The sequence below is a fragment of the Megascapheus bottae genome, chromosome 1 (assembly GCF_031878675.1).
Source record: "Megascapheus bottae isolate mThoBot1 chromosome 1, mThoBot2.hap1, whole genome shotgun sequence".
Lineage (NCBI taxonomy): Eukaryota > Metazoa > Chordata > Mammalia > Rodentia > Geomyidae > Megascapheus > Megascapheus bottae.
The window spans coordinates 26,563,940-26,591,669 of record NC_143509.1 but is presented as its reverse complement, the minus strand read 5'-3'; the positions used below and the strand labels follow the sequence as shown (position 1 = coordinate 26,591,669).

At 53.2% G+C, this 27,730-nt stretch overlaps 1 protein-coding gene across 1 annotated transcript; it reads left to right on the top strand.

Moving 5' to 3' along the window:
- The first annotated feature begins 35 nt into the window (after positions 1–35).
- Efna2 (ephrin A2) lies at positions 36–14,925 on the top strand. The gene is made up of 4 exons (XM_090328475.1): positions 36–163; positions 10,143–10,456; positions 13,130–13,195; positions 13,672–14,925. Exons 1-4 carry the CDS (start codon positions 36–38, stop codon positions 13,791–13,793), a joined length of 630 nt encoding a protein of 209 aa, XP_090184601.1. The 3' UTR covers positions 13,794–14,925.
- Positions 14,926–27,730: the final 12,805 nt, after the last annotated feature.

The window sequence follows — 27,730 nt, the reverse complement described above, 5'->3', positions numbered from 1 at the left end:
CGGCGGCCGGAGAGCGCGGCGGCCGGACCGGGGCCATGGCGCCCGCGCAGCGCCCGCTGCTGCCGCTGCTGCTGCTGCTGCTGCCGCTGCGCGCGCGCGCCGAGGACGCCGCCCGCGCCAACGCCGACCGCTACGCCGTGTACTGGAACCGCAGCAACCCCAGGTGAGCGCGGCGCAGCGCCGGGGACCCTCGGGGGGCCCCCCGCCGCCGCCGCCAACGCCGCCGCCGGGCTCCCCAGGCCCCCACCGGGGCGCCCCCCGCGCGCGGCCGCCGGGGGTGGGGTGGGCGCCCCCCGGGGATCCCCGGGGAGGGGCCGTGTCGGCTCCCCGGACTTTGGAGGACTTGCGCGCCCCGTGCATTCTCTCCGGGGCGCCCCACTCGCGTGCGGTCTGGCGCCCCGCGTTCCCCAGGCGCCCTCGGGCTCCGGGAGAGTTGTTTTATTTATTTATTTGGGTGGTTACGGGATAGGGGGGCCGGGGGAACACCACTCTGCACCCTGAGAAGCCGAGCGGGCAGCAGCCATGGAGTTCCTTGTGTGCACTCGGAGAATCTCTGATCTCTGGTGCTCTTTCTCCCGGGACCTCTCCGAGGGCTTGGGGAGTTGTTGGGGGAATCCCCGGGGGATCTTTGCACTTTGGGGGTCCGGAGGTGGGGGAGGAGGGCTGGGAGTGTGAGGACCGGGCGTGGGGGGGTCTGTGAGTGTGTCCTGCCGAGGGCCCTGCGTAAACTTGGGGGAAGTTGGACCGTGCCTTCCTACCTGACTTTCACTCCAGGGGCGCCTGGGTCAGGGCGTGTGAGCGGCCGAGCCACGGAGGCCGTCCGGGAGTAATGTCAAGCGAGTCTCATGTCCTCTTCCATCGTTCTTGGAGCTCATGGAGAAACTGAGGTGCGGAGGGATGTGACGGGGCTAGTTCAAGGTCATGGCCAGGGCAGCAGAGCCGGGGCGGGACCCAGGTGGCCTGGTGCCCAGCCTGCCACGCCCGGTGGAGGGGGCCCCTGCAGTCTTGCTGCACAGCCCGCCTATGTCGGACCCTCCCAGGCGCCCAAGTACAATTTGGAGGATGGCAGCATCCTTGTTCATCTAACAGGAAAAGTTTTCTGGCCACTGACCACATCTCGGACATTGAAGACCCCTCTGGGTCACTCCAGGGTCTCGGAAGCTCTAGAGGACGCAGGGTCTGTTGGGAGATGGGATTCTGGAGCTCCGAATCCAGTCCCATCACTCAGGGTTCTGGGCTGCCCAGAGCTGACATTGGGCCAAGCTGGCTGGCCTCCCTGCTCCCAGCTGCTCTGTCACCGGTCACTCTGTGTTCCAGCTGCTTGCCACACAGGCCAGCTGAGTCGCCCTCCTGAGTGGCTGCCACCTCTAGTCCTCAGCTGGCTCTTGCTAGCCTGATGCCCAGGTGAAAGGTTGCGTAAAGGGTCATCTTTTACACAGGTTCTAGGTAGGATAAAGGTGACCACTGTCCCAACATGAGGACAATGAGTGTCCACAGACACCCCCTCTCCTGTGACACAGGCCCATGGGGGTTGGGCCACCAGGACTGAGGGCAGAGACCCCGGATGGCCAGGCCACCACAGAGCCCGGTCCCACACTGCTGCTATGCTGGTCACATGTGGATTTCATTACGGCTCTTCCCTGGCCACGGCGGCTGAGAGGGGAACCCGGCACATAGCACTTCCTTGGCCCAAGTTTTTGGTTTCAGCTCCGGAGTCTGCGTCCCAGTGTGGCCTGTCCTTTGTTCTGGCAAACACTTGAAGAGCCTGGGATGGGGAAGAAAGGGGCTTCCAGCCATCCACAGACACCGCTTGCTAGAGGGTCACAGGACAGTGGGCTGTAAGCTGGCCCTCCCCACCCCAGGAAAAAATGGTGATCACCCCCCCCCACACACACACACACCCCTGGCATGAGCTGGAGACGGGGTTGCCTCCTGTTGCTGTGACATGACAATGTCATCGAAGGGGACAGTCCAATGGTGAGCGAAGCTGTCCCCATCACCCCACAAGTGTCTTCCTCTGTCTTCCTGTCCTCAACTCCTTCTCTTGCCTCGACTCTTCAGGTCACTGGGCTGTGCCCAGAAGTCTGCAGTAGGGGCTCAGGATCGGGCTCTGCCCAGAATAAGAAATTTGTTCTTGACATTGGGGACCGAGGTGGGGTGGGGGATCTACAGAAGCAGAGGGGTGGCTAGATCAGAACCTATGCTTAGATAAGAGGAGAGTCCAGGACTCCAACAGGAAGAAGGGTTACTGGGGAGCCGGTGATGGAGACACAAGCATGATGAGAAGGGACAGGATCTGTGCCCAGACCTGGGAAGGAGGTGAGGTAGGCTTGGTGGCCGGTGTCAAGGACGGGACTAGAGCATTCATGGATGGTGACATCCGACGGAGATCACAGGAAAGAGACAAGGACCTCAAGTGTGAGTGTGGGGCACGGTGAGCAGGGGCGGTGGAGAAGGTGGACTGGGCTTGTTCCAGTGGGGCCGGTAGCCGTAGGGCCGGCCAAAGGGGTACCATGTTTACTGACCTGGGGCCTGAGGTCCAGGCAGTACTGCAGCATGGCTAGCCACTCCTTCTGCCTGGCTGGCCGGTACCTGCACTGAGGTAATAAGGATATGGCTGTTGCCCAAATTACATTCTCCCTACTGGGAAGTACAACTGTGGACGGTGTGGACAAGAGAAAGCCCTGCACCCATTTGTTCCGGTGTCGTAGGCGGGGGTCGTGTCAACTGGCCCAGCTACCCATCCTGGGCGCTCACCACCCTCACTGAGCAGACCTGGCTGGCTGGGCATCGTGGGCTGGCCTCTGGCCCTGTCCTTAGCAGCACCGATCCAGGCTAGGGGCATCCCTGGCTCAGCCCTAGCCTGCGTGGGTTTGCATGGTGGCTCACACGAATCCACGAACGAATGGGGGAGCTGTATCTGTGGCGGGGTGGGGCTGGGGGTGTCTCACTGAACTGATGGCTGCATGTAGCTGCGTGTTCTTGTTCATAATACGCAGAGACCTTGGGGTGAATGTCTGTACGGGCACACACACGTGTGTGTGGCAGGGTGCCGCACGAGCCTGGTAGCCTTGGCTGTAGTCTGTTTCATCCATGCCTGCGTGCGTGTGTGCAGGTCTGTCCATGGAGTAGACTGTGTGTGCATGCATGTATGCTGCACCCGCATTTCCATGAGGGTGTCTACACCAAATGCCTGCCGCATGGAGGCACACACAGGGCTGTGTGTATGTGTGTGTGTGTGCCATGCATGTGTGAGGTTGTATGTAGGTGTGAATCTGTGTGCAGTGTGTGTGCGTGTTAGAGCGTGGGGCGCATGCATGCACATCTGTATGCCGTATGTCTGCTGGCATGGGAGGGTACCACTGGGGACAACTCTGGCTGCCCATGACCTGCAGTGTGGGCACAGCTTCTCCAGAATGGTCCGCAGTGGTGACCTGGCTGGGTGGGCACAGGGACTAAGAGCAGACGGGCCATGGAGGCCCAGAGCAGCATCACAGAGAATGGCCTCAGGTTGTGACCTGCGGAGTTGATGCCGTCCCCAGTGGATGTGGGTCAGAGGCTTTTGGTAGGGGCAGGAGGAGCATTCTCTGAATACCAGGTAGTGGGGAAAAAGGCAGTCTGGTCCCTGAGGGAAGTGGCTTGGCAACCTGGGGTGCTAGTGGCTTTGCTGGGCTCTTCCCTCTGGGGAAATGGCTTCGATGGGGACAATGCTGTGTTTTGCCGCATGAAAATTTGTGTGTGTGTGTGTGTGTGTGTGTGTGTGTGTGAGAGAGAGAGAGAGACAGAGAGAGAGAGAGAGAGACAGAGAGAGAGAGAGAGAGAGAGAGAGAGAGAGAGAGAGAGAGAGATATCACACCCCCGGGCATAAGAGGTTCGGAAAGTGGTAGTCTGGAAAATTCAAGGCGAGGAGGTAAGGGCTGAGAGCTGGGGGGAATCTAAGGCTTTTAGGATCTGGGAGACTGAACAAGACCCAGGCGATCGCATAGCCGGGGATGAGTCAGACAAAGCCATGATCCAAATATTTCAGAGGGAAACTGAGGCAGCTCTTGTGTTCCAGACGGGAGGTTTTAGCCAGCCAGACAGCACATCCCAGTTCAGAAGCAGGTTCCAAATTCACTGTGACAACACCATCCAGGTACCAGAGAGGCTGGCTTTGTGTCTCTATCTCTCGCAGCCTCTTTCTGTCTCCCTTTCTCTGGCGTCCTGGCTTGTGCGGGAACCGCATCTGGCTCCCCAGCCTCCTTTACCTACATGGCGGACCCCAACAGCCTTGGCATGCACAGAAAGCCAGTGAGCGGGCTCAGTGCTGGGATCCGTTGGTTTTCCCGAGAGATGTCTGACAGAGGGATTGGAGTCTCAAGTCTCTCAGGGGTTGAGGATTGGGCAGGGAGTGCTGGTCATTCTGGATTCTTTCTCCCAGTGCTCATCCCCTTGCGGGTCCTTGGGGACCTCTCAGGTCCTGGCAGCAGGTCCTGCAGTGCAATGGCAGATGCACAACAGGTACTGGTGGGTGAGGGCTTCCTTCTTCTTCTGCCCCTCCATCCTATCCTGACTGTGGCTTCTCTTCCTGCTGGGAATGGAGCTATCCGAGCTGTGCCCAATGTTGCTGTTTTTTGTTTTTTAAATATATAGATATCTTTGTGCTGGTCCTAGAGCTTGAACACGGGGCCTGGCGCTACCCCTTAGCTTTTTCACTCAAGACTGGCCGTTTGCTACTTGAGCCACAACTCCACTTCCGGCTTTTTTTGCTTGGTAATTGAAGCGAAGAGTCACACGGATTTTCCTGCCGCCATTCTCAGATCTCGGCCTCCTGAGTAGCTAGGATTAAGGCTCCATGTGGCTGCTTTGCAGGGGTGCTGTATTTATTTTTTTTCCCCTCTCTGTGTGTGTGTAAATGCAGAGAGAATGTTCTGATGGGACTGTCTGATAGGACCATGCTGGGGAAAGGAGGAGAGCCATATCTCAGCCTTGCCCCTACCACCATGCAGACAGCGGTTCCAGACATACAGCTTAAAGGCCAGCACAGGCCAGCCGACCGGCCCGGGGGACTTTTGATTTAACCTCAAGCAGACGTTTGAACTCTGTGGGCAGCCGTGCCGAGGGGGGTTCAGCCTTTCTCCTAGGTCTGTGTCCCATCGGTTTGGGGACCCCAGCCTATGTGGTCACTATTTCTTGGTCTCCTTGAGTGGTTCCTCTGTGTCCCCCAATCCACGTGTCTTGGGGGCCCGTGCCCCCATTTCAAGGACAAAGCAATTGTGAAAGACAGTGGCTCATGTGGGGACACCAGAAACGGGCCATAGGGAAATCCTTTGCATAGACCAAGGAGGGTCAAAGCCAGCCAGGGCTCGTATGAGAGGTACCCGGGGGGCAGTGTTACCTTCTTGGCATGCCCCCCTGGCCACCTCCCTCTTTGAGCCTGCTGCTGGCATTTTGTTCTCACCCAGCCCGTCTCTCTTTTTTTTCTTTCTTTTCTTTTCTTTCTTTTTTTCTTTTTTTTTTTTTCGGGCAATGCTAGGGATAAACCTGGAGCCGGCCACATTCTAGACAAGCATTCACTATGGAACCACAGCCCTGTCTCTTCCATTTTTTCTTTCTTGTTTTGGCATGGATGCCCTTGCCTCAGTTTACCTTTCTGCAAACACAAGGCCATTGTCCTCTTTCCTCGGGGCTCACCTTGCACCCTCCAGAGGTTTTCATTATAGTTGGGGTACTGGCTATACCAAGATGGAGAATCTTTGTCTTCAGCCTCTTAAACTTGGGGTTGGGGGCTGGGATGTAGCTTAGTGGAAAAGTGCTTGCCTGGCAAGGACAACATCCTGAGTTCGATCCCCAGGACCAAAAGACAAACACTTGGGGTTGGGCATGTGCCAGCGTGGCCTCGGGACCCTGCTTGCCACCCGTGGTCTGGCATGGATCTTCACAGTCTCACCCAACCCAGAGGTGAGCACACAGTGTACCATGTGGCATTTGCTGGGTGCCACAGAGGATCGGCGTCCGTTGCCCACCAGCAAGGACCCTGGTCACCGGCCCTGGCAGTGGGTGCCTCAGTTTCCAGTCTGGGAAAGCGGCCCGGCACAGCCCCATTTCAGTTTTGGGTGAGACTTCTAATTAGTTGCTTTGCTATTAGTGCTTAATGACTTCACAGGAAGAGATTGGAAGTTCATTAGCTGCGGGCCGGGTGGTACCAGGAGGAGGCAGGGGGAAAGTTGGGGTGGCCTGAGGAGGGTGAGGTACAGAGCCCCAGGGATTCGGGGGTGGGGGTCCCAGCATGGACCCTGACACTGGACCTGTGGTGGAATGGGTATGTGGAACATGTAGGGAAGGCCCAGTGGGAAAGAAGAGATCTCAAATCAGTCATTAACCCCTTAGTGAGAATCTCCACTAGCATTTACATATCCAAGCTGATGGAGCCCGAGAAAGCTTTGTTTTGCACACACCAGGCTGGGTTTTGGGGTGGAGACCCCCTCTCTGCGTCCTTCTATGTAGGTGCCACCCTGAGCAGAGATAAGGCGCCCGCCCGCCCCTGGCTCAGCCGCCAACTTGGAACCGGGAATGCCAACACAGCAAGGCCGTCGCTATTTTAGAGTCAGGAAGGAGAGAAAAAAAAAAAGGCCCGCTCAGGTGGCCAGCACGGTGTGGGAGAGGGCTTCCCCTGCGACCCACCTGTCTGGGGTGCTACCTGCAACTGCCAGCACCCCAAACCATTGGCTTTTTAACTCAACAAACAAGTATTGAGTGCCGCTGTATGCAGAGGAGTGGGCAGATGAGAGGGTGTAGAAATGTCATATCGGGAAGCCTGGCAGTGGTGGCTCAAGTCTGTCATCCTAGCTGCGCAGGAGGTTAAGATCTGAGGATCACAGTTTGAAGCCAACCTGGGGCAGGAAAGTACATGAGACTTTTTTTTTGTTGTTGTTAGTCCTGGGGCTTTAACTCAGGGCCTGACTGTTCTTGAGCCACAGCACCACTCCCTGCTTTTTCTGTGTATGTGGTATCAAAGAACTGAACCCAGGTCTTCATGCATGCTAGGCAAGCACTCTACAAGTAGGCAACACTCCTAGCCTTCCATGAGACTCACCGATAACCAGCAAAAGGCCACAAGTGGAGGAGTAATTCAAATGGTAGAATATCAGCCTTGAGCAAAAAAGCTCAGGGACAGAGCCCAGGCCCTGAGTTTAAGCCCCAATACCAACACATAAATTGTTGGGGAATGGAAAAGTTTTCTAGACCATGGAAGCAGAATGTGCCAAGGCCCTGGGGTAGGGGAAGGGGACAACTGAGGCTGATTAAGTTGAGAGGGACTAAGTTGCAGGGAGACAGGACCCTGAGAGTGTAATGTTGGTTACATAGGCCAGGGGATGACCTTGGATTGTGTTCTGGGCATTGAGGAGAAATGGAAGGCTTTAAGCCAGCTGGGCACAATCTGGAAAGCCATCTTGTATGGATTTTGTATGTGTGTGTCAGTCATGGGGCTTGAACTCAGGGCTCCCTGTGCTTTTTTACTCGAAGCTAGTGCTCTACCACTTTGAACCTCAGCTCCACTTCTGGTCTGTCTCTGTGTGTGTGTGTGTGTGTGTGTGTGTGTGTGTGTGTGTGTGTGTGTGTGTGTGTGTGAACTAGAGATAAGAGTCTCATAGCCTTTCATACCCAGAGTGGGTTTGAACTGTGATCTCCAGATCTTGGCCTGCTGAGTAGTTGGGATGCCAGGTGTGAGTTGCCGGCGTCCTGCACCTTGTCTGGATTTTGAGAGATCAGGAGCCGGGCAGGCCCTTCCTGGCCTTGGAAGACCTTGTGCAGCCCCTCGAAGTCGGCAGGGCAGACTCTGCCTCCAGATGGGAAAGAAAGAACATTCTGGTGTCAGACACAGACATCATGAGAACACAGGTGGGATGGGCGCGGGAACAGCGACCTTGACTTCAAGGAGCATCTCTGGGGGGTTCTCCACAATCGGCTTCTCTTGGGGAACCTGTACCGTGACACTGTCCATTAGAGCCAGATGAGGCTTTTTTTTTTTTTTTTTCCACTTTCACAGCAACCTCAGGATGGGCGCAGTGGCTCACGCGGTAATTGCAGTTACTCAGGAGGCTGAGATCTGAGGATCGCCGTTTAAAGCCTGCCCAGGCAGGAGAGTCTGCGAGAATTTTTTGTTGTTGTTGTTTTACCATTCCTGGCTTGAGCTCAGGGTCTGAGCACTGTCCTTGGGCTTTCTCAAGGCTAGAGCTCTACCATTTGAGCCACAGAACCACTTCGAGCTTTTTTCTATGTATGTGGTACCGAGGAATCGAACCCAGGTTTTCGAACATGCTAGGCAAGCACTCTCCCACTAGGCTAAATTTCTGACCCCTGTGAGACTTTCATCTCCAAAAAGCTAGAAGTAGAGCTTTGGCTCAATTGGTAGAATATCAGCCTTGAGTAAAAATAAGCTCAAAGGGACAGTGCCCAAGCCTTGAGTTCAAGACTCAGTACTAGCACATTAAAAAAGAAAAGAAATGAAAACCTCAGGGACCCCCTCACTCAGGGGAGGGGTTATCTCAGCCTGGCCTCTCTATTTATTTCATATTTATTCATGAGGCTTAAACTCAGGGCCTGGGTGCTATCCCTGAGCTTTTCTGCTCAAGGCTAGTGCTCTACCATTTGCAGCCACAGATCCTCTAATGGTTTTCCAGTGACTCATTGGAGATAAGCGTCTCACAGAGTTTCCTGACTGGGCTGGCTTTGAACTGTCCTCAGAGCTTAGCCTCCTGGGTAAGTAGGGTTACAGGCATGAGCCACCAACAACTGGCTCAGCCTGTCCTTTTAAAACCTGCATCTAAGCTGGGTGTGGTGGCTCCTGCCTGTAATCCTAGCTATTGGGGAGGCTGGGATCTGAGGATCAAGGTTCAAAGCCAGCCCAGGCACAAAAGGACCTGAGACTCTTAATCTCCAATGAACCTCTAGAAAATGGGAAGTGGGGTCTGGCTCAAGGGTAGGATGGTAGCCTTGAGCTGAAGAGCTCAGGGACAGCGCCCAAGCCGAGTTCAAGCCACAGGACCCAGAAAATAAATAAATACATACATACATAAATAAAACCTGCATCTGGCCTCAGACATATTCTAGGCCTCCCATAGTTCCCTGTAGAGTCAGGAAACTGACTATGAAGAATTGAGTCCAGCATGAAGCGCTCTCAGCGTCCCAGACTACCACTTACAGGCTGCTAGCATGACAGCATGCTATCTGGAAAGGGCTGGGGTCCAAGTGTCATCTCCTACCCCCCACCAGCCCTTGCTAGGCCTCAGTTTCCCATCTGTGCAAGGAGGAGGCCAAGCAGAGCGGCTGGCAGGGCTTTTATGTGCTAATGAGGTTCTACAGGGCGTCCCTTGGTCCCCTGGCCAGCCAGCGGTTACATGACAGGGCCCGGGGGACAGCCAGGAGATCTGAGGGCTCTGCTGCTGTAGCCCGAGGCAGGGAGGAATGGGGAGCCTCCTTGCCATGCAGCCCCCAGCTGACCTCTGTCCTCCAAGATGAGCGTGGGTCAGGGCCGCTGAGGGAGGACAGGGCTCTGGGCTGCAGGGAGGTTGGGCAGGCCACCTCCAGGGTGGAAGATGGAGGCTGGGCAGGTGGGGGATGGAGGACAGTTGGTATCCAGGATGCTTCCAAATCCAGGCACTTGAAAGCGAAGGACAGCCTGGGGACTCAGGGCTGGAGAGGTGCTCAGAGAGGGCAAGACACACATTGGGGTCCCAGTATAGAAGGCACTGGAGTGCCCAAGGGCTGTGTGTGCCAGTACTGGGGCTTGAACTCATTCAAGGCTGGCACTCCATCACTTGAGTCCTGGTTCCACTTCCAGCTTTTTGGTGGTCAGTTGGAGATAGTATCCTGGACTTTTCCTGCCTCAGCTGACTTTGAACATCCATCTTCACATCTCAGCCTCCTGGGTGGCTGATTCCAGGCATGAGTCCCAGCGCCCGGCCCATCCAGAGCGCTACACTGAACAAGGGTGTGATCAGGAAATGGATCAAGGTGGCCAGGGTAAAACAGGCTGGAGCTAGCCAGAAAGGAAGCAGACATCAATTTGGAGCCTAGGAGGCCCAGAGGAACCCCTGCCCACCCTGATTTTCTCTGTGTGTCCATCTGTGTCCACTGACCAGCTGCCTGTCCCCTGACAGATTCCACATGGGTGTGGCGGGCGATGGCGGAGGCTACACGGTGGAGGTTAGCATCAACGACTATTTGGACATCTACTGCCCCCACTACGGTGCACCGCTGCCACCAGCAGAGCGCATGGAGCACTACGTGCTGTACATGGTTAACGGCGAGGGCCACGCGTCCTGTGACCACCGGCAGCGTGGCTTCAAGCGGTGGGAATGCAACCGGCCCGCGGCGCCCGGCGGGCCGCTCAAGTTCTCCGAGAAGTTCCAGCTCTTCACACCCTTCTCCCTGGGTTTTGAGTTCCGCCCCGGCCATGAGTACTACTATATCTGTGAGTAATCGTGGCACTCATAGTGGTCACCCAGGGCCTTCAGCCAGTGCAGGCCACTGGCGGGGCAGGGGGGAAACTGAGGCACACAGAGCTCAATGGTGGAGGGGAGCCGTTGCTCTATCCCAGATAAGTAGAGGTCTCCTGATCCCTGTCCACCCCATCCTTTGAAGTTTGTCAGTGGGGTCCCCCGGTGAAGTAGGCTAGAGAAAGCCCCCCCCCATTCCTATGACACACAGGGGACTTCCCTTGTCATATGAGGCTAATGGCAAAGGGCGGTACATAGCAGTGGCATCTCCGCCTGTACCCCAGCAGACAGGAACTCCAAAGGAGTCCCCACATCTCTGCCTGGGATGAGGGTGAAGAGCTCAGGCCTTGACTGTGCTGCTGAGACCATGAAGTGAGGCTCTGTTTCTCAGTATCCGGGGTGGGGGAGGCCTAGCATGAAATGGGGTGTGGTGAGGTGGGGTTCTGACCCCCCAGGGGGCTTCAGAGAGCCGGGAGGTACTCAAGCTCCTGCTGTGTCAAATTAAACTTCACAAGGCCCCATTTTTCTTTCATCTGTTCTAGTTTTCCTCCCTTCCTTCCTTCCTCCCTTCTTTCCTTCTTTTCTTCCTTCCTCCCTCCCTCCCTTCTTCCCTTCCTCCTTTCCTTCCTTCCTTTTCCTTTTTAATTCAGAGAAGAAGCAAGTAGGGGAAAGGGGCAGAGATGTTTTAAGTCTCATAAGAAAAAAAATTACATTTTTCTTTTCGAGACAGGGAGTTTCATGGCGATAATTATTGTAATTATTCATCCTATGTCTGTGACAAATGTTACTTTTATTACCTGCTTTTTTGTCTTTGTGTCCTGACATATGGGTGGGGAGGCAGGTGAGAGTGGTGGCCAGGCCGTGGGGGTCCCAGCTCTGTCACATAGGCTTGGGGAGCACACTTAGCAGTCACCATCCTGGGTCAGGGATTCCTCCCCCGTCTCCTGACTTCGTGGCTGACACTGAGGATACCCTGGCCCCTATCAAGCAATGACAAGTGCCCAAGGAGCAGAGAGCAATGTGAGGGCTTGGAGCTCTTTGTCTCAGCCTCAGGCCTCTGCTGACTTCTGCCTCCTGTGCCTTCTTACCACCAGTCATTGGCTCTCATCACTGCAAATGGAAAAATGGCTCCCTGTCTGGGATGCAGTCCCATGGTGGAGTATTTGCCCAGAAGGCAATGGGCACTGGGTTTCCTCTCCAGCTCTGCAAATAACTCAAAAGCAGCCAGGTGCTGGACGTATATCCTGGCTTCTCAGAAAGCTGAGATCTAAGAGGCTGCAGTTCAAAGCCTTCCAGAGCAAGAAAGTCCTTGAGGTTCTTACCGCCAAATAACCACTGAGAAACTGGACATGAGAGACCAGGAGCATGGACTAGTGGTAATGCTTGCCTAGTATGCATGAAGCCCTGGGTTCCATTCCTCGGGATCACATACACAGGAAAACATAAAACACAAAAACCCCTAAAAACTGGATGTGAATCTGTGGCTCAAGTGCTAGAAGAGTAGCCTTGAGCAAAAAACCTCCAGCCTTGAGTTCAAGCACCAAGACTGGCACCAAGCAAGCAAGCAAGCAAGAGGGAAAGAAAGGAAGGAAGAAAGGGAGAGAGAGGGAGGGAGGGGAGAAGGGGGGATGGGGGAGAGAGAGAGAGGAGAGAAGAAAAGAAAAGAAAAGTGAAGGCTGGGCGCAGTGGCTCATGCCGGTAATCCTAGCTACTCAGAAGGCTGAGATGTTAGGATCGTGGTTCAAAGTCATCTTGGACATGAAAGCGTGTGAGACTCTTCTCTCCAATTAACCACCAAGAAAAACTGGAAACAGTGCTGTGGCTCAAGGGGTAGAGCAGTAGCCTTGAGCTGAAGAGCTCAGGAACAGCACCTAGGCCCAGAGTTCAAGCCCCATGATCCACAAAAAAAAAAAAAAAGAAGGAAGGAAGGAAGGAAGGAATCATTTGCAGTGCACAGTATGTACCATCTCACCTCAGAGAGAAGTGGATTCCCCCACACCCCCAGAGAACAGAAATTAGAACTGTATCATGCCAGGCACTAGTGGCTCACACTTACAATCCTAGCTACTCAGGAGGCTGAGATCTGGGGATCACAGTTCAAAGCCAGCCCAAGCAGGAAAGACTGTGAGACTCTTACTTCCAATTAACACCCAAAAATCCAGAAGTGGAGCTAGGCTCAAGGTGGTAGAGTGAAAAAACTCAGGAATAGTGCCCAGGCCTTGAGTTCAAGCCCTACAACCAACCTCCCCAAAAGAAAACAAAAATAAACAAACAACAAAAAAACTGGTCACAAGCATTTATCTATACTTCTTTTTTTTTTTTTTTTGGCTGTATTCAACACTTTTTTTTTTCTTTTTTGGTGCTAGTCCTAGGGTAAGCCGTCATCATCCAGCGGTACCAGTGTACCAGTTGTAGTCAATATTTTTGAATCCTAACTGCTGAGTCTGAGCAGTCGGTGAGGGACAGTGTAGGATCTGGGCTCGGAGGTGAACAGGGGAACAGAGGGTGTTGTGTCTGGGGCTTTGATGAATGATGAAGACTTTAGTTCCTCACCTAAGGTCAGGGTTGAGTCACTGGTAGTAGCAGAAGGGGTAAGAGAGCCTCAGTTGATCTCAGTCACCAAGAATCCCTTGTCCCTTTTCTTCCAGCTGCCACCCCCCCCAATGCTGTGGACCGGCCCTGCCTCCGGTTGAAGGTTTATGTGCGGCCGACCAGTAAGTACCAGTGGGGAGCTGTGGAGAGGGGGGACACACAGGAGCTGGCCCCACCCTGAGCCTCGTGTGTATGTGTGTGTGTATGTGTGTGTGTGTGTGTGTGTGTGCATGTGCGCGTGCGCGCCCACGCGCCTCTCAGTCCTGAGTTTGAACGGAGGTCCTTGCACTGTCACTTAGCTTTTTCACTCTAGGCTTAATGCGCTACCACTTGAACCATATCTCTCCTTCCAGCTTTTTGGTGGTTTATTGGAACTAGGAGTCTCACCACCTTTCCTGTCCTAGGCTGGCTTTGAACCATGATCCTCAGATCTTAACCTCCTGATTAGCTAAGATTATAGCTATGAGCTACTACTGGTGCCTGGCTTCCATTTCCCTTGCTGCCATCATTTCACAGCTTACCAGCTTCTCCAGGGAAGGATGAGGTCTCCAGCAAGGCCCGGGCCCATCTGACTGCCTTCTCTCTGTGTCTCCTACAGACGAAACCCTGTATGAAGCCCCGGAGCCCATCTTTACCAGTAATAATTCCTGCAGTGGCCTGGGCAGCTGCCACCTCTTCCTCAGCACTGTCCCTGTGCTCTGGACCCTCTTGGGTTCCTAGTCCTGGCCCTGAAGGACGCTGGCCCCACCAGGACACACTTACACCTGCGACCTCAGCCCTGCACACGACCACAGGCGCCTCCAAGACCAAAAACACGCTGCTTCTCCCTGGTGGCACTGCCCACCCCCATGCCCAAGAGGGCACTGCGAGGGCCATACAGCCCCAGGCCTGGCTGCCTTCCTCCGGGGCAGGGGGGAAACCCCTGCCCTTCTTGGCAATTGTTCTTTTGTGTGTTTTCATGGTTGGATAAGAAAGACTTTGTTTTTGTTTTTAACTTAATTTATTCCCTGCTGTTGCTGTTGGCGGTGACTTTGGGAAACAGAATTGATGGGGTCTGGGACAACGGACATGCCTGCTCCTCGGCTTCACAAACGTTGGCTGACCCTCAGGTAAGCCTGCGACAAGCAAGCCTGAGCTGGAAGAACAGAGCCTTGTGAACCCCTTAGTCGTGGTTCAGGGGACCTCAGGCCTCCACTTCAGCGCCCCCCCCTCATTCTTGGGGATTATTTTCCAGCCACTGTTGAGCCACAGCTGCCCCCTCCAATTCTCAGAACCACTTTGGCTAGCCTGTGCAAACAAGTCCCCCCCCCCCACACACACTCCTGGACCCTCCATCCACACTATCATCTCATTTCTAGGGCTGGAAAGACGTTATATTTCTGTAAATAGAGCCAGCAAGTATATACTGTGATTTATTTTTAATGTATTCCTGAGGATGGACTGGAAATCTTGGTTTGTTTGTTCTTCTTCTTTTTTTTTTTTCAACCTTTTGTCGGGGGTGGGGGGAGTCTTATATTTTGGTGGGGGGAGGTAGGGGACCTTTTAGAATAGCCAACACTTTGCAATAAGCTCGTTTCGTCTGTTAAAGCCACCCCCTCCCCTCGACTCTGTGACCTAATAATGTTTCTAAAGGGAAAAATAGAGAAAAGGAAAAAAAAAAAGAACAAAAAGGAGGGGGGAACCTACTACCAAAAACAGAAACTCCTCCTCCAAGATGATTTAATGAAGGAAACAACACATTTCTACAGATTTCATATTTCTACCCGCCTTTCCTGACTCTGTGTTTTATATATATTCTATATAAATATATATTGTGTACAGCCGCCGGGAGACGGCTCAAGCCCACTCATGCAAAGGGGCGGGCTGGGGGGCTTTTGTAGGGTCTGTGGGGCGGGGGGCGGGGCCTGCCCTTCCCATTACAATCAACTTTGGATTCTGTATTTTTTTATAATAAAATGCATAAACTTCCAAGATGTGTATCTGGACTAAGGATAGGCGATGTCAGTTTTAATCGTGGGAGCATTCGGGCTTTACCGGACCAGGAAACCACTAGGCACCTAGGTCAGTGACTTACCACCGTGAGCCAGAAGAAACTTGCAGTCAGTCTGGTGCCTTTGGCTCAGGATAGGTCAGGGACCTGGCCTGGAGTGCTGTGCTCTTATCTTTCCTTGCATGTGGTAGATGGGAGCCCACTGCCTTCTGGAGGTATCCTGAAGGATTTAAGGATTTGTGCCTGACCAACTCTGGGTATCCAGCTGGGACTTTGAAATGGCTGTCAAAGGGCCGGGAGTGGAGCCTAGTGGTGGAGTGCTTGCCTAGTGTGCATGAAGACCCGGGTTCGATTCCTTGGTACCACCTACATAGAAAAAAGCCAGAAGTGGAGCTGTGGCTCAAGTGGCAGAGCTCTAGCCTTCAGAAAAAAAAATAAAAAAAGAAAGGAAAAAAAGAAATGGTCATCAGAAGCTAAGCACCGGTGGCTCACACTTCCAATCTTAGCTGCTCAGGAAGCTGAGGTCTGAGGATCAAAGCCAGCCCAGGCAGGACAGTCCATGAGACTGATCTCCAATTAAAACCACAAGTGGAGCTGTGGCTCAAAGAGCACTACTCTTGAGCAAAAAAGGCACCCCAGGCTCTCCCTGAGTTCAAGCCCCATGACTAACCCTGCCCTTCAAAAGAAAGAAAGAGACGACTGGTGATTCACGCCTGTCATCCTATTTAGAGGGCTGAGATGTGAGGATTGCAGTTCAAAGCCAGCCCAGGCAAGAGAGCTGGTGGTGAGATGCTATCTCCAATTAACCGGTGTAAAGTCAGAAGTGAGAGCATCAGCCGTGAATTTAAGAGACAGCGCCCATGTCCTGAGTTCAAACCCACACACTGACACAAAAATAAATTTCCATCACTTACCCACCTGTGCACGCAGAAATCCTGGAATCTGGGACAGCGTGTGACTTGGTTGTTCCTGGTCCAAGCTTGAGCTGGAGGAAGTCTCTATTTCCAATATGGGGTCTCTACAGTGCCAAACTACATTACTGTGTGACTCAGTTTCCCTGCCTCCAAAGTGAGAGCCTAACCACTCTTCAATCCTTTCTGAAGAAGGCATATCTTGGACGGTCTTAGGAATCTGCACTCCAGCTGTGTCCTGGGATCTAAGGGACCAAGGCACAGAGGCTGGGTTCCTCTGGCTGGCAGGTGACTGGCGGATGGGCGGTAGTCCTTGGAGCTGATCTTTGCCTGTGTCCCACCTGCCACGCTACAGTGTCTCGGGCACAATTAGCCGAGAGGCAACGCTCTCAGTCCATTAATTCAGCCGTGCTGGGCCCGGGGACGGGGGCTGCCTTCTAATGAGGCGGATGAGCTGCACAAAGGGCCCTGTGTGCGCCTGCAGCCCTGCCCAGCAGAGGCTGGACTGACGGCAGGGAGGCTGAGGGATTACCCCCCACACCCCTGCTCCACATAGGAGGACCTCAAGGCTCAGAGGCCCTACTACAGAGACTTAGGGGAGCGATGGATTGAGGGGAGACCAAGACACAGGGTGTTTGGGAGCTGATGAAGATGATTAACACAGCAGAAGCCAGATGCCGGTGGCTTGCTCCTGTCATCCCAGCTACTCAGGAGTCTGAGATCTGACGATCCAGGCTCAAAGCTAGCCTGGCCAGGAAAGTGTGAGACTTTTATCTGCAATTAACCACCAAAAAGCCAGAAGCAGAGTGTGATTCAAGCGGTAGAGCACTAGCCTCAGGCTGAAAAAGCTCAAGGACAGTGCCCAAGCTCTGGGTTCAAGGATAGGCCCTGCAAACAACAATAAAAACCCCCAGACACAGTAGATACTGGGTACCAGCAGTTCAGATCTGATGACTATGATTCAAAGACAGCCCAAGCAGGAAAACCCATGAAACTCTTGTCTCCAATCAACCACCAAAAAGCCTAAAAGTAGAGGTGTGACTCAAGCAGTAGAGTGCCAGCCTTGGGTAAAAAATAAATTAAAAAAAAATAAGGAGGGGCCGGGAGTTTGGCTTAGTGGTTGAATGCTTGCCTAGCATGCACGAAGACCTGGGTTCGATTCCTTGGTACCACATACATAGAAAAAAGCCAGAAGTGGTGCTGAGGCTCAGGTGGTAGAGCTCTAGCCTTGAGAAAGTCCAAGGACAGTGCTCAGGCCCTGAGCTCAAGCCCAGGACTGGCACCAAAAAAAAAAAAAAAAATAAGGAAAGCAGCCAGGTCTTGAGTTCAATCACCAGTGCCAGGAGTGGGGGGCAGGAGGGGTGCGGGGTGGGGGGGGAGATTCAGAGACTAAAAAAGTCAGAGCATCCATGGGGTTAGTTCAGTTCCCTGGATTTTAGTCACAGTTTTATCCACCTCTGTCTAGTTCGAGAACATTCAGCATCCCTGTCCCCGGCCTCTGACACCCACAAATTCATTTCCTGTTTCTGAATTCACCTGTGCTGGATGTTTCTTATCCATTGAGCCACACACGGTGGGGCCTTTTGTGTCTCTCAGGGAGCACCAGCGCCTCAAGTTTCCTTGATACTAGCCAGGGCAGAGCCTTGCCCTGTTCCTGGCTGTGTGACGCTTTACTATGGAATGGGCCACCCCGTTTATGTCCATTTGTCCATCTGTGGCCACTGCTATGTCATAGTTACTATGATGATTTTAGTACTTTAGAGGCAGAATTCTAACACACATGGTGACTTTGGAAATGTGCCTGGTAAACTCTCAACACAGGTGACCCCTCTTCCCTCACTTCACAATCTGGTCACGTGATCCCTGACCACAGGATTAATTCCTCCTCTCCTCAAGCTGGGAGCCCCAGAGGGCAGAGCAACTGTGTCTTTGACTCACCACTGGGACAGGGGCCTGCCTGTAAGCAAGGAACCGGCTACAGGGACATCAGTTGGTGGGTACACATCTGTACAGCCCTGGCATGTACCATGCTAGTGTGTACTTGTGTATTTATATATATATATATATATATATATATATATATATATATATATATATATGCCAGGCCTCCTGTGCATGGCCCATGACCCCACTGCTCCCGGCCCCCTCCAGCAGCCAGCTAGGCCTTCATCTTTTGCAGGCCCTGGGGTGAGCTGCAGCCATCGGTATGCCAGTCCTGTGTGTGTGCAGAGCCTTCTCCGCCCCGAGGTTCCAGAGGGAAGTAATTTCTCTCCCGCGGCCCGTTACTGCCGCCTCGGTGCCCACAACGGGCAGGGGGTGGCAGAAGATATGTGTGTGTGGGAGGGTGAGACCCAAGATCTCCTGGGACCACGGTACTCTGAAAGTAGGGTTAACTGACCCCCGCTGGCTATCTTTTTTTTTGGGGGGGGTCTTACAGTCCTGGATGATCAGTCAGCAACCCCACCTATCTGTGCCCATGCAGAGCTGTGTCTGAGATAGGTCAGTGGCCCCACTGCAGAGCAGGGCTCGCCTGGCCTTTAAGGGTCTGATGGTCACACAGTAAGATCAAGGAGCCCCAGGGGTCCCATCTCTCACCCAAACTAAAGGCCAGCATTCCAGTCCCTTCTCCATCCTCACGCCTGCTCTTGTCTCCACACTTCCTCTCTGGGGGCTTGTGACCCAGTCTCCAGCCTTTGGCTGCTGTACCCCTCACCCGTGCCTGTTCCCTTACCTCCTGAGAGCTCCCCTCAAAGTCTACTTACTCCCCCAAACCCTCCCCAATCCTCTAACATATAGCTAGCTGTACCCCCTTTTTTCTCTTCTTCCTTTTCTCCATTTATTTCTCTCCTTAGGCATACCCTGTGTTATGCTCATTAAAATCATTCATTTCCCTGTAGTCAGCTCCCCGAGGGGAAGGTTTTGGGTCTCTTTTCTTTCTTTCTTCCTTCCTTCCTTTCTTTTCTTTCTTTCTTTCTTTCTTTTTTTTTTTTTTTGGTGCCTGTACTGGGGCTTGAACTTAGTGCCTGGGTGTCATCTTTTATCTTTTATTCGCTCAAGGCTGGCACTCTACTACTTGAGCTACCTACAGATCCTTTTTCAGCTTTTTGGTAATCAACTGGAAATAAGAGTTTCCTGGATTTTCCTGACTAGGCTGGTTTTGAACTTCAGTCCTCAGATCACAGTCTCCTGAATAGTTTACAGCCACTGGCATGTGGCTTGGGTGGCTCTTGATAACTGCTAATCTCCAGTGCCTGGAGTGTGACTGGTACCAAACTGATACCAACTGGTGCTCAATAAATGCTCCCTCACATACACACGGCTGACTGATTGAATGAATATTGCATATATTCATGCAGAAGCTACATGATCAAAAAAGAATATCACATAAAAATCGCATCTCCCACAGGCATGATGCTCAGCATACACTATGTGGAAAATGAAGGATGCGACTTGTGGGCACGGATGGGAGGTGGAAACTGGGCTAAAGCAAAAGAAAAGGTGACATTGTTCAAGAAGAAATGTACTCTTTACCCGACTTATAAAGTAGAAACCTCTCTGCATCTCCCATGAGGTAGGTGTGGTAGTTCACATCTGTAACCCAACAACTAGGGAAGGAGAGGCAGGGGTATCACAAGTGTGAGGCCAGTCTGGGGTACATAGAAACATCCTGTCTCAAAAAAAAAAAAGGTCTTGAAAAAAATATTTATTTTGCCAGGGGTTGGGAGCATGGCCTAGTGATAGAGTGCTTGCTTAATATACACAAAGCCCTGGGTTCCATTCCTTGGCACCACAACACAGAAAAAGCCAGAAGTGGTGCTGTGGCTCAAGTGGTAGAGTGTTAGCCTTGAGAAAGTTCAAGGTCAGTGCTCAGGCCCTGACTTCAAGCCCCAGGACTGGCAAAAATAAATAAATAAATAAATAAAATTTGCCAGCTCAGTCCCAGTGGCTCAGGTTTGTAACTGTATCTTCTCAAGAGACTGGAACTTGGAAGATCAAAGTTCAAAGCCAGCCCAGGCAGAAAAGTCTGTTACATCCCAGCAAAATTAACTAGCAAAATGTCAGATGAGTGGTAGGGATCAAATGATAGAGCTGTGATCTAGGAAGCTTAGCAAGAATATGAGACCCTGGCTGGGGCCTGGGGCCTCCTACCTGTAATCTTATCTACTCCAGAGGCTGAGGTCTGAGGATCAAGGCTCCAAGCCAGTTTAGGCAGGGAAGTATGTGACACTAAGTTCCAATCAACCCACAAAAAGCAAGAAGTGGAGCTGTAGCTAAAGCGGTAGCATTAGCCTAGAGCAAAAAAAGCTCAGGGACAGACCTTGAGTTCAAGCCCCAGGACCAGTGTGTGTACACACAAGCGCGCGTGCGCGTGCGCACGCATGCACACACACCCACCCACATGCACACACAAGTGGACTGGGAATGTGGCTTAGTGGTAGAGTGCCTAGCATGCTGAAAGCCCTGGATTTGATTGTTCAGAACCACATAGACAGAAAAACGCCTGAAGTGGTGCTGTGGCTCAGGTGGTAGAGCAAAAAGAAGCTCAGGAACAGCATCCAGATCTTGAGTTCAAGCCCCAGGACTTCAAAAGAAGTAGTAGTAGAAGAGGGAGGAGAAGGAGAGGAAGAAGAAGAGGAAGGAGGAGGAGAGAAAGAAGAGGAAGAAGAAGAGAGACTATGAGATCATGAAGTCAATTCTTGGTACTGGCATACTTGTGGGCACATGTGCATGTTTCTCTTTCTCTCTCTCTCTCTCTCTCTCTCTCTCTCTCTCTCTCTCTCTCTCTCTCTCTCTCTCTCTCTCTCTCTCACACACACACACAAACACTGCACATCCCATATCAAGATGCACATTTTCAGCAACATGTAGTGAGCACTTACTGTGTATGGAAAGTTCTGGTCTTTTCTTGGTTTTTGGCATCTGAATAAGGGTGATGGACGTGCCCCAGTGGCCTCTGAGCCACGAATGAAGCTGTGGTTTAGGGGACTCTGATGGAAGATGGGCCAGGAGGCCCCTGATAGACAAACACAAAGTGAGTTCACAGCTCAAGGTCCCTAAGGAGTCGTAAATCACCACAAGATGACACACAACAGGAAACTGAGTGACAGCAGCCAGGCTGGTATAGCTGGGAGGGTGACAAGGATAGAGAATGGATAAAAAAAGGTTGGAAGTCCTCAGTTTCCCCTGTGGGGCTGTTGGGCTTAGATTGATGGAGGGATGGTGATAATCCCTGGGCAGGGGTGAAGCCTTTCAAGGCTCTCCCTCCCCTCACTAACTGTTCAGAACCCTACACACCCGGCTACACGGAGGAGGCAGGGCGGTGGGGAGCTAGTTCTTTTGCCTTTTAAGCCAGAGAGAGGGGAGATCTACTGGGTCCCCCAGGGGCTACCCACCCACAGCTGCTGACGCATTGCCCATTGATCCGGAAATGGAGGCCAAGAGGCCTAGCAGGAATTGATCGATCACCTTAATGGACCATGTGGCCAGCGGGAGAGGCCTTGAGGGTGGAGACAGCTCTTACCTGTGCAGTAGGGAAACTGAGGCCCCTCTGGGCCCCCTAGGTTGTGCGGGAGGGAGAAGGGAGGGGCAAATCCAGGCCTGGGAGCTGGATGGAGCAGGGTAGCTGAGGCCGGGACCTTCACTCCTGGATAAATTGGGGTCACTTTCTAGGAAGCTCTCAGGCGCTGGGCACACCAGCACCCAAGCTGTCTCTGTTTTTGCCTTTCCTGCCTGAGGGATTTGGGGCGTTGTTTCCTTTGGGGACCTCTGGCTGCTAACTTCAGCCTTTCTTGCTCCATCAGCTTTCAGGTTGTGTGTGCTTGAGTTTCCTGTGGGGGTGGGGATGGTTCAGAAGGACGTGGGGCGCAGCATGGGGTGGAGGGGCCAAGCGTGGGGACTGAGGTGCCCTTCCTCCACCTGAGACCTTGGTCCTGAATCAGGCAGGAAATCAACTCCCAGGAACAGAGGGTATGGGACCCCACCCAGTCCCCAGCTCAAATGCTGCTGGGGCCCCCAGCCTCTGGATGAGGCCTCCTAGATGTGGCCCTGTCCCCCTATGGGCGGGGCGAAGGGCTCTGCCCATCCCACTCCCTCCAGGCTCCCAGCTTGGCCCAGCTGATCCTTCAGCCAGAAATCTGATCCCCCACACGCATCTTCCAGTGAGAGGCTGTTTTCTTCATCCTCTAAGGCTCCATTCTCTGGACCTGAGTTTCCCCACTCACTAAATGAGCCTTGGACTCGCTTTCTTTGTGTGTGTATGCTGGTCCTGGGACCTGAACTCAGGGCCTGGGCTGTCTCTGAGCTTCTTTTATTCAAGGCTGGTGCTTCACCACTTGAATCACAGCTAAACTTCTGGCTCTTTGGTGGTTACCTGGAGATAAGAGTCTCATGGACTTTCTTGCCAGGGGTGGCTTTGAACCACAGTCCTCAGAATCCACCTGTGCTAGGCCCACCTCTGGTCTCTGTGGAGGCTGAGAGAACGCCTTCCCTTCTTACACACACACACACACACACACACACACACACACACACACCCTGGGATGAAGGGGTGACTTTTCTTTCGGTGCTTCAACTTACCCACCTACAAAGCAAATGAGGCCCAATTATCAGATGAGACCAAAAACAAACAAGAAGAGGCCATAAGGGTCCCTGTTGAGTGTCCTCTGGGGGAGGCGGGAAGGTGTGATCTGACCACGGGGACTCTAGAGCACCTGCACCCATCCTGCTTCCCCAGCTCAGTGTGTGTCAGGTCTCTGGGGTCGTTACAGGGTGAGGGACAGCTCAAGTGAGAATCTTGGCAGGATAGGAGGGGCATTCCTAAGGAGCCTCTCTGGACCAGCCCAGCTTGGCCCAACAGGGGGCTGGGCATGCCTCCTCCTCCTCCTCCTCCACAGCCATGGGGCGTACCAGAGTTATGGCTTGCAATATCACACTCCCCTCAGGCCCAGTGTTAATGATGGCAGCGCTGCCGGGTCCCTGCACACTGGGGGCGATATTAGTGTCATCCATCATGCATGAAATGGGGCTGCAGATGCAGAAATCGTATCGGCCACCAGGAGGGGAAACTGAGGAACAGAGATGTCAGTTGGCACACCCTGGCACAGAATACAACAGGGATAGGATACATCCTGGGGTCCAAAACACCATCTCTAAAACCCACGATGGGGTGAGGCTCTGCTGTTGTGTTTGCTCATTGATTCCCTGAGAAGCCAGATTGTAAAGGTGCTTGGCAGAGCCCAAAGCCTGGGTGTTTTACCCTTCCCTAGATGCTAGTTCTGAGGCTCGAACTCCGGCTGTGGTGCTGTTTTTAAATTTTTATTTTTATTTTTTTTGCCAGCCCTGGGCTTGAGCTCAGGGCCTGAGCACTGTCCTTGGGCTTTCTCAAGGCTAGAGCTCTACCACTTGAGCCTCAGCACCACTTCTGGCTTTGTTCTATGTATATGTTACTGAGGAATCGAACCTGGGTCTTTGTGCATGCTAGGCAAGCACTCTACCACTAGGCCAGGCTCCCGGCCTCTTGAAATTTATTCCTGCTCAAGGCTAGCACGCTACCATTTGAGCTACGAATCCACTTTTTGGGGGTGGTTAATGGGAGATAAGAGTCTCATGGGATTTTCTACACAGGCTGGCTTCAAACCTTGATCTTCCCATCTCAACCTCCTGCGTCGCTAGCATTACAGAAGTAAGCCACCAGTGCCTGGCTTCATGGTTTGTTGAATGACTGAAGAAGTGTGCAGTGTGTAAAGTGTGAAGTGGTTTTCACTGCCAGCTGGGTGACACTGGAGCCTGGCCTCATTCTCCGGTTCACCCCTGAGAGAGGCGGGGGAGGGGGGATATGCTGGGGGTGGGCAGGGCCTGTCTCAGATGAGAGGCAGCAGGGACTCCTCTGGAGCCGGCTGTGCTGCCTGGCAGATCTTTAAATTAAAATACATATATACATCAGATAAATAAACCCAGCCCACATCCTGGTGACAGACGGAATTAAGTTGCCCAGTTGGGGACCCGGCAGCCAACACTAGGGAGCAAGAGGGGATGGGAACATGTCATTGGCTGGTTGTTGGGGGCCCCCAGCTATCCCCCAGTCTAGGTCTCAAAGATGTTTGCACCCATCTGGCTGTCCAGGGCGAGGGAGGCTCTGAAGGCTGAGCTGGGATCGTGAAGCCCGTGAGTGATTGATCACAGTACCCCTCTCCCAGAACAGCGGCTTTGGCCGTGAGAGCTGGCGTGTGTTGCCAGCCCTTTTGCAATCTTGCAGGCCTAAGGCTTGTGGTGCCAGAGTCCCACTGTAGGCTCAATTGAGGACCCCCCTCCCCACTGTACAGCTGCAGGGTCCTCCCTAGCCCATCCTTCTGGCCCGAGCTAGCAAAGAGGGGCAGGGGAAGGTGGGGGGGGAGGCAGAGAGGGGAGTTTTCAATTATGGAGAAACTAATCGCTGGCGAGGGCCTTTCTGGGGCCAGTAAATCTCTTATGAAAAGCCTGTAAATGTATGTAAAACCTGCCTCTGACAATCCGGGGATTAAGAGGGGAAACCGAGGCGATGGCTGGCTGGTGGATTAGCAGAGCAAGAGGGCCCCTGGAGGATGGAGGGGGGTGGACAGCGGGTGAGAGCAGTCCCCAGGGGTTCACCCTAGAGTCAAAGAAGCTTCTTGCTGAAGAAATCAGCACCCATTTTAGAGCTGGAGAAACTGATTTCTCAACAGGCTTGGATTCAGAGTCCTCTTGGTATCTCCCCAACATTGCCAGCTGTGCCCCTAGCAAGCTTTCTTTTAGCTCAGAGCAAAGGAAATGGGGTCTTGATGGACTTGAAAGTAGGAAGACAGATCTGGGGGTCTCTGTCCCAACAAGGGCCAACTAGCCCCAGCTAGCAGGCAGCCAGAGTCTCCATGGCTCCAGGATCAGGGTCTCTGTAACTTGGTCCATATCTTTTTGTTTATTTGTGTGTGTGTGTCTACTAGAGCTTGAACTCAGGGCCCTAGCTCTGTCCTTTAGCTTTTTCACTCAGGGCTGGCACTCTACTTTTGCCTTTTTTGCTGGTTAATGGGAGATAAGAGTTTCACGGTGGCTGGGAATGTGGCTTTGTGGTGGAGTGCTTGCCTAGCATGCATGAGGCCCTGGGATCTATTCCTCAGTACCACATACACAGAAAAAAGGCAGAAGTGGTACTGTGGCTCAAATGGTAGAGTACTAGCTTTGAGCAAAAGAAGCTCAGGGACGGTGCCCAGGCCCTGAGTTCAAGCCCCCGGACTAGCAAGGAGAAAAAAAAAAAAACAAACAAACAAACAACAGAAGAAGAGTTTCATGGAATGTTTTGCTTGAGTTGACTTCCACTCAGGAATCTCAGGGTTCAGCCTCCTAAAGCTAAAATTATAGGCTAGAACCACGGATACCCTCGCTTGTTTAGTACTGCCTCTTTTTTTTTTGGTAGTGGGGCTTGACCTCTGGGCCTGGGCACTGGCCCTGAGCTGGTGCCCAACATGTTTATTATATTTTAATGTCCCAGATGAGGACTTGAATTTGATACCTGCCACTTTCACTTATTGGCTAATGGTTTACCAATTGAGCCACGCTTCCAACCCCTTATTTAGTTTAGTGTTTTGTTTTGTTTTCTAGACAAGGCCTCTATGCACGCCACACCTTCTGCTTCTGGTGTTCTAGGTCTCCTGAAGCTCCACTTCGTCCTTCCTGCTTTTCAAATGCCTTTCTTGATCACCTATTGTTTGCCGGGGCAAAAGCTGATGCAAAATGGCTAGGGAGGGCTGGGAGTGTGGCTTAGTGATAGAGTGCTTGCCTAGCAAGCATGAAGCCCTGGGTTCCATTCCTCAGTACCACAGACACAGAAAAGGCTGGAAGTGGTGCTATGACTCAAGTGGTAGAGTACTAGGCTTGAGCAAAAGAAGCTCAGGAACAATGCCCAGACCCTGAGTTCAAGCCTCAGGACTGGCAAAAAAATAAACAAAATAAAAATAGGGCATTGGTCCCCAGAGGCCCCTTCCCCAAGCCACACAGGACTTTCAGGGAGGGCACAGTGGCTGAGGAAGAGCAGATGCCCCAAGGACACTAGGGAAAGAAAGGGGGCCTTGAGGGATTTGGACATTCTTTCTTGGGTTGTCCCAACTCTGAGAGGGCTTCTGGCCATAAGGGCTCTGGCATCCATCCCAGTATCCTCTTGACAAGTCCCACCACTCCAGGCCACATCCTTCTGTGACTTGATTTCCTCAGTGCAGTCCCGCATTTGAATCACCCTTACCTGTGAGCTTTTTTTCTTTTCTTTTTCTTTTGCTGAGCTCCAATGCTGAGCCTGGGCTCTGTCCCTGAGCTTCTTTTACACAAGGCTAGCACTCTACCACTGGAACCGTAACACCACCTCTGGCTTTTTCTGCGTAGTTGATTGGAGATAAGAGTCTCACAGACTTTCATACCTGGGTTGGCTTCAAACTGTGATCCTCACATCTCAGTCTCCTGAGTAGCTAGATGACAGGTGTGAGCCACCAACAAACTGGCTACCTATGGGCTTTTGGGCCAGGCGTGTCCCTCTCCTGGGATGGGCTACTGTCCCCGACTGCTGAATCCTTTCCCATTATCCAGCAGAGACTCAGGGGATTTTCTACAGACACCTGGAGAAAGTGAGGCACCCTGCACGGAATCATTTTTCCCTTGGTCTTGCAGAGCCTCTGTTGGGGTTTCCCCTGCCCCTCACTGGGTCTCATCCAGGCACCTGTGCTCTCCAGGTGCAGACAGAATGAAAAGGAGGTGAGTGATTTCCCTGCCACAGCCAGGCCCCATTCCTAAATTCCTCCAAAGTCACAGGCAGGAAGGGGGCTGGGCAGGTCCCAGCAAGCATAGGCATCTTCAGGTGGGCTCCATGCCTCAGTTTCTCCATTGTTACTACTGGGCAGTGGCCCAACGCTGTTCCCAGCATTGGATGTGTGGGTGGAGGGGCTTCCCTTCCAGGGTGTGGGGGAGACTCTGGGTTCCATTCCTTCCTCCCAGCTGTCAGTCAGGCCTGCTGGGCCCCCCTTCAAGTCGTCACGGCCCAGTAGTGGTCGCGGGAGGGATTATTCTGGCCTGTCCAGGGTGGATTCAAGTGGAACCGACGCTGACGAGCCGAGCGCGCCCCTGCGGGCCTGGCCTGCCCGCTTTTGTCCTCCACCAGCTTTCCACTCGCTGCCCTCAGCAACACACCTCCCTTCTGAGCCCACAGTCTCCCCCCCACCCCGCCTTCATTCAGCTGTGGTCCCCACTAAGGCGACAACCAAATTTGTCCCTGCCGGCTGGACAGCCCCTACTTTGTTTTGCTCTCAGCCCTCAGTTTCCCCATCTGCAGCATGGGCAGTCATGTTGTGCTAGGCCCCTCGCTGGGTCGTGGAAGGGTTGAATGGAGCCATGTGCACAGGGACGCAGCTGCAAGGCTGGGGGTGTCCCTCACGCTGCTTTGGGCTTTCCCAGGGGAGCGCTGCCGCCTCTGGACTCGTCCCCTTCCCTGAGCCTTTGTCCAGGAAATTTGAGGTGGCAAGGAGAACGGATCGCTCTTGGTTTGAATGGAGCCGAGGCAAATGCTGTTGACCCTTGACCCTGGCCCCCTAATCCCAGAGCTGAGATTCGCACCAGAGAGGGGCCCCAAAAGACTAGCTGAGGCGTGACCCCCGCCCTGGGCACCGAGGGGGGCTTCCGGGTCAGGGTCACAAGGGCCTTCCAAGAAACACGACTAGGCCTTGGCCACGTGCCTGTCCCTACTTCTTGAAAGCCAGTCTGGGAAA

Bases quoted from the DNA above. Each gene is read 5' to 3' on its own strand.
- Efna2 (XM_090328475.1), top strand. From the start codon at position 36: ATGGCGCCCGCGCAGCGCCCGCTGCTGCCGCTGCTGCTGCTGCTGCTG. The intron at 10,457-13,129 runs GTGAGTAATCGT...CTTTTCTTCCAG, and splicing joins CCATGAGTACTACTATATCT to CTGCCACCCCCCCCAATGCT. The intron at 13,196-13,671 runs GTAAGTACCAGT...TGTCTCCTACAG, and splicing joins GGTTTATGTGCGGCCGACCA to ACGAAACCCTGTATGAAGCC.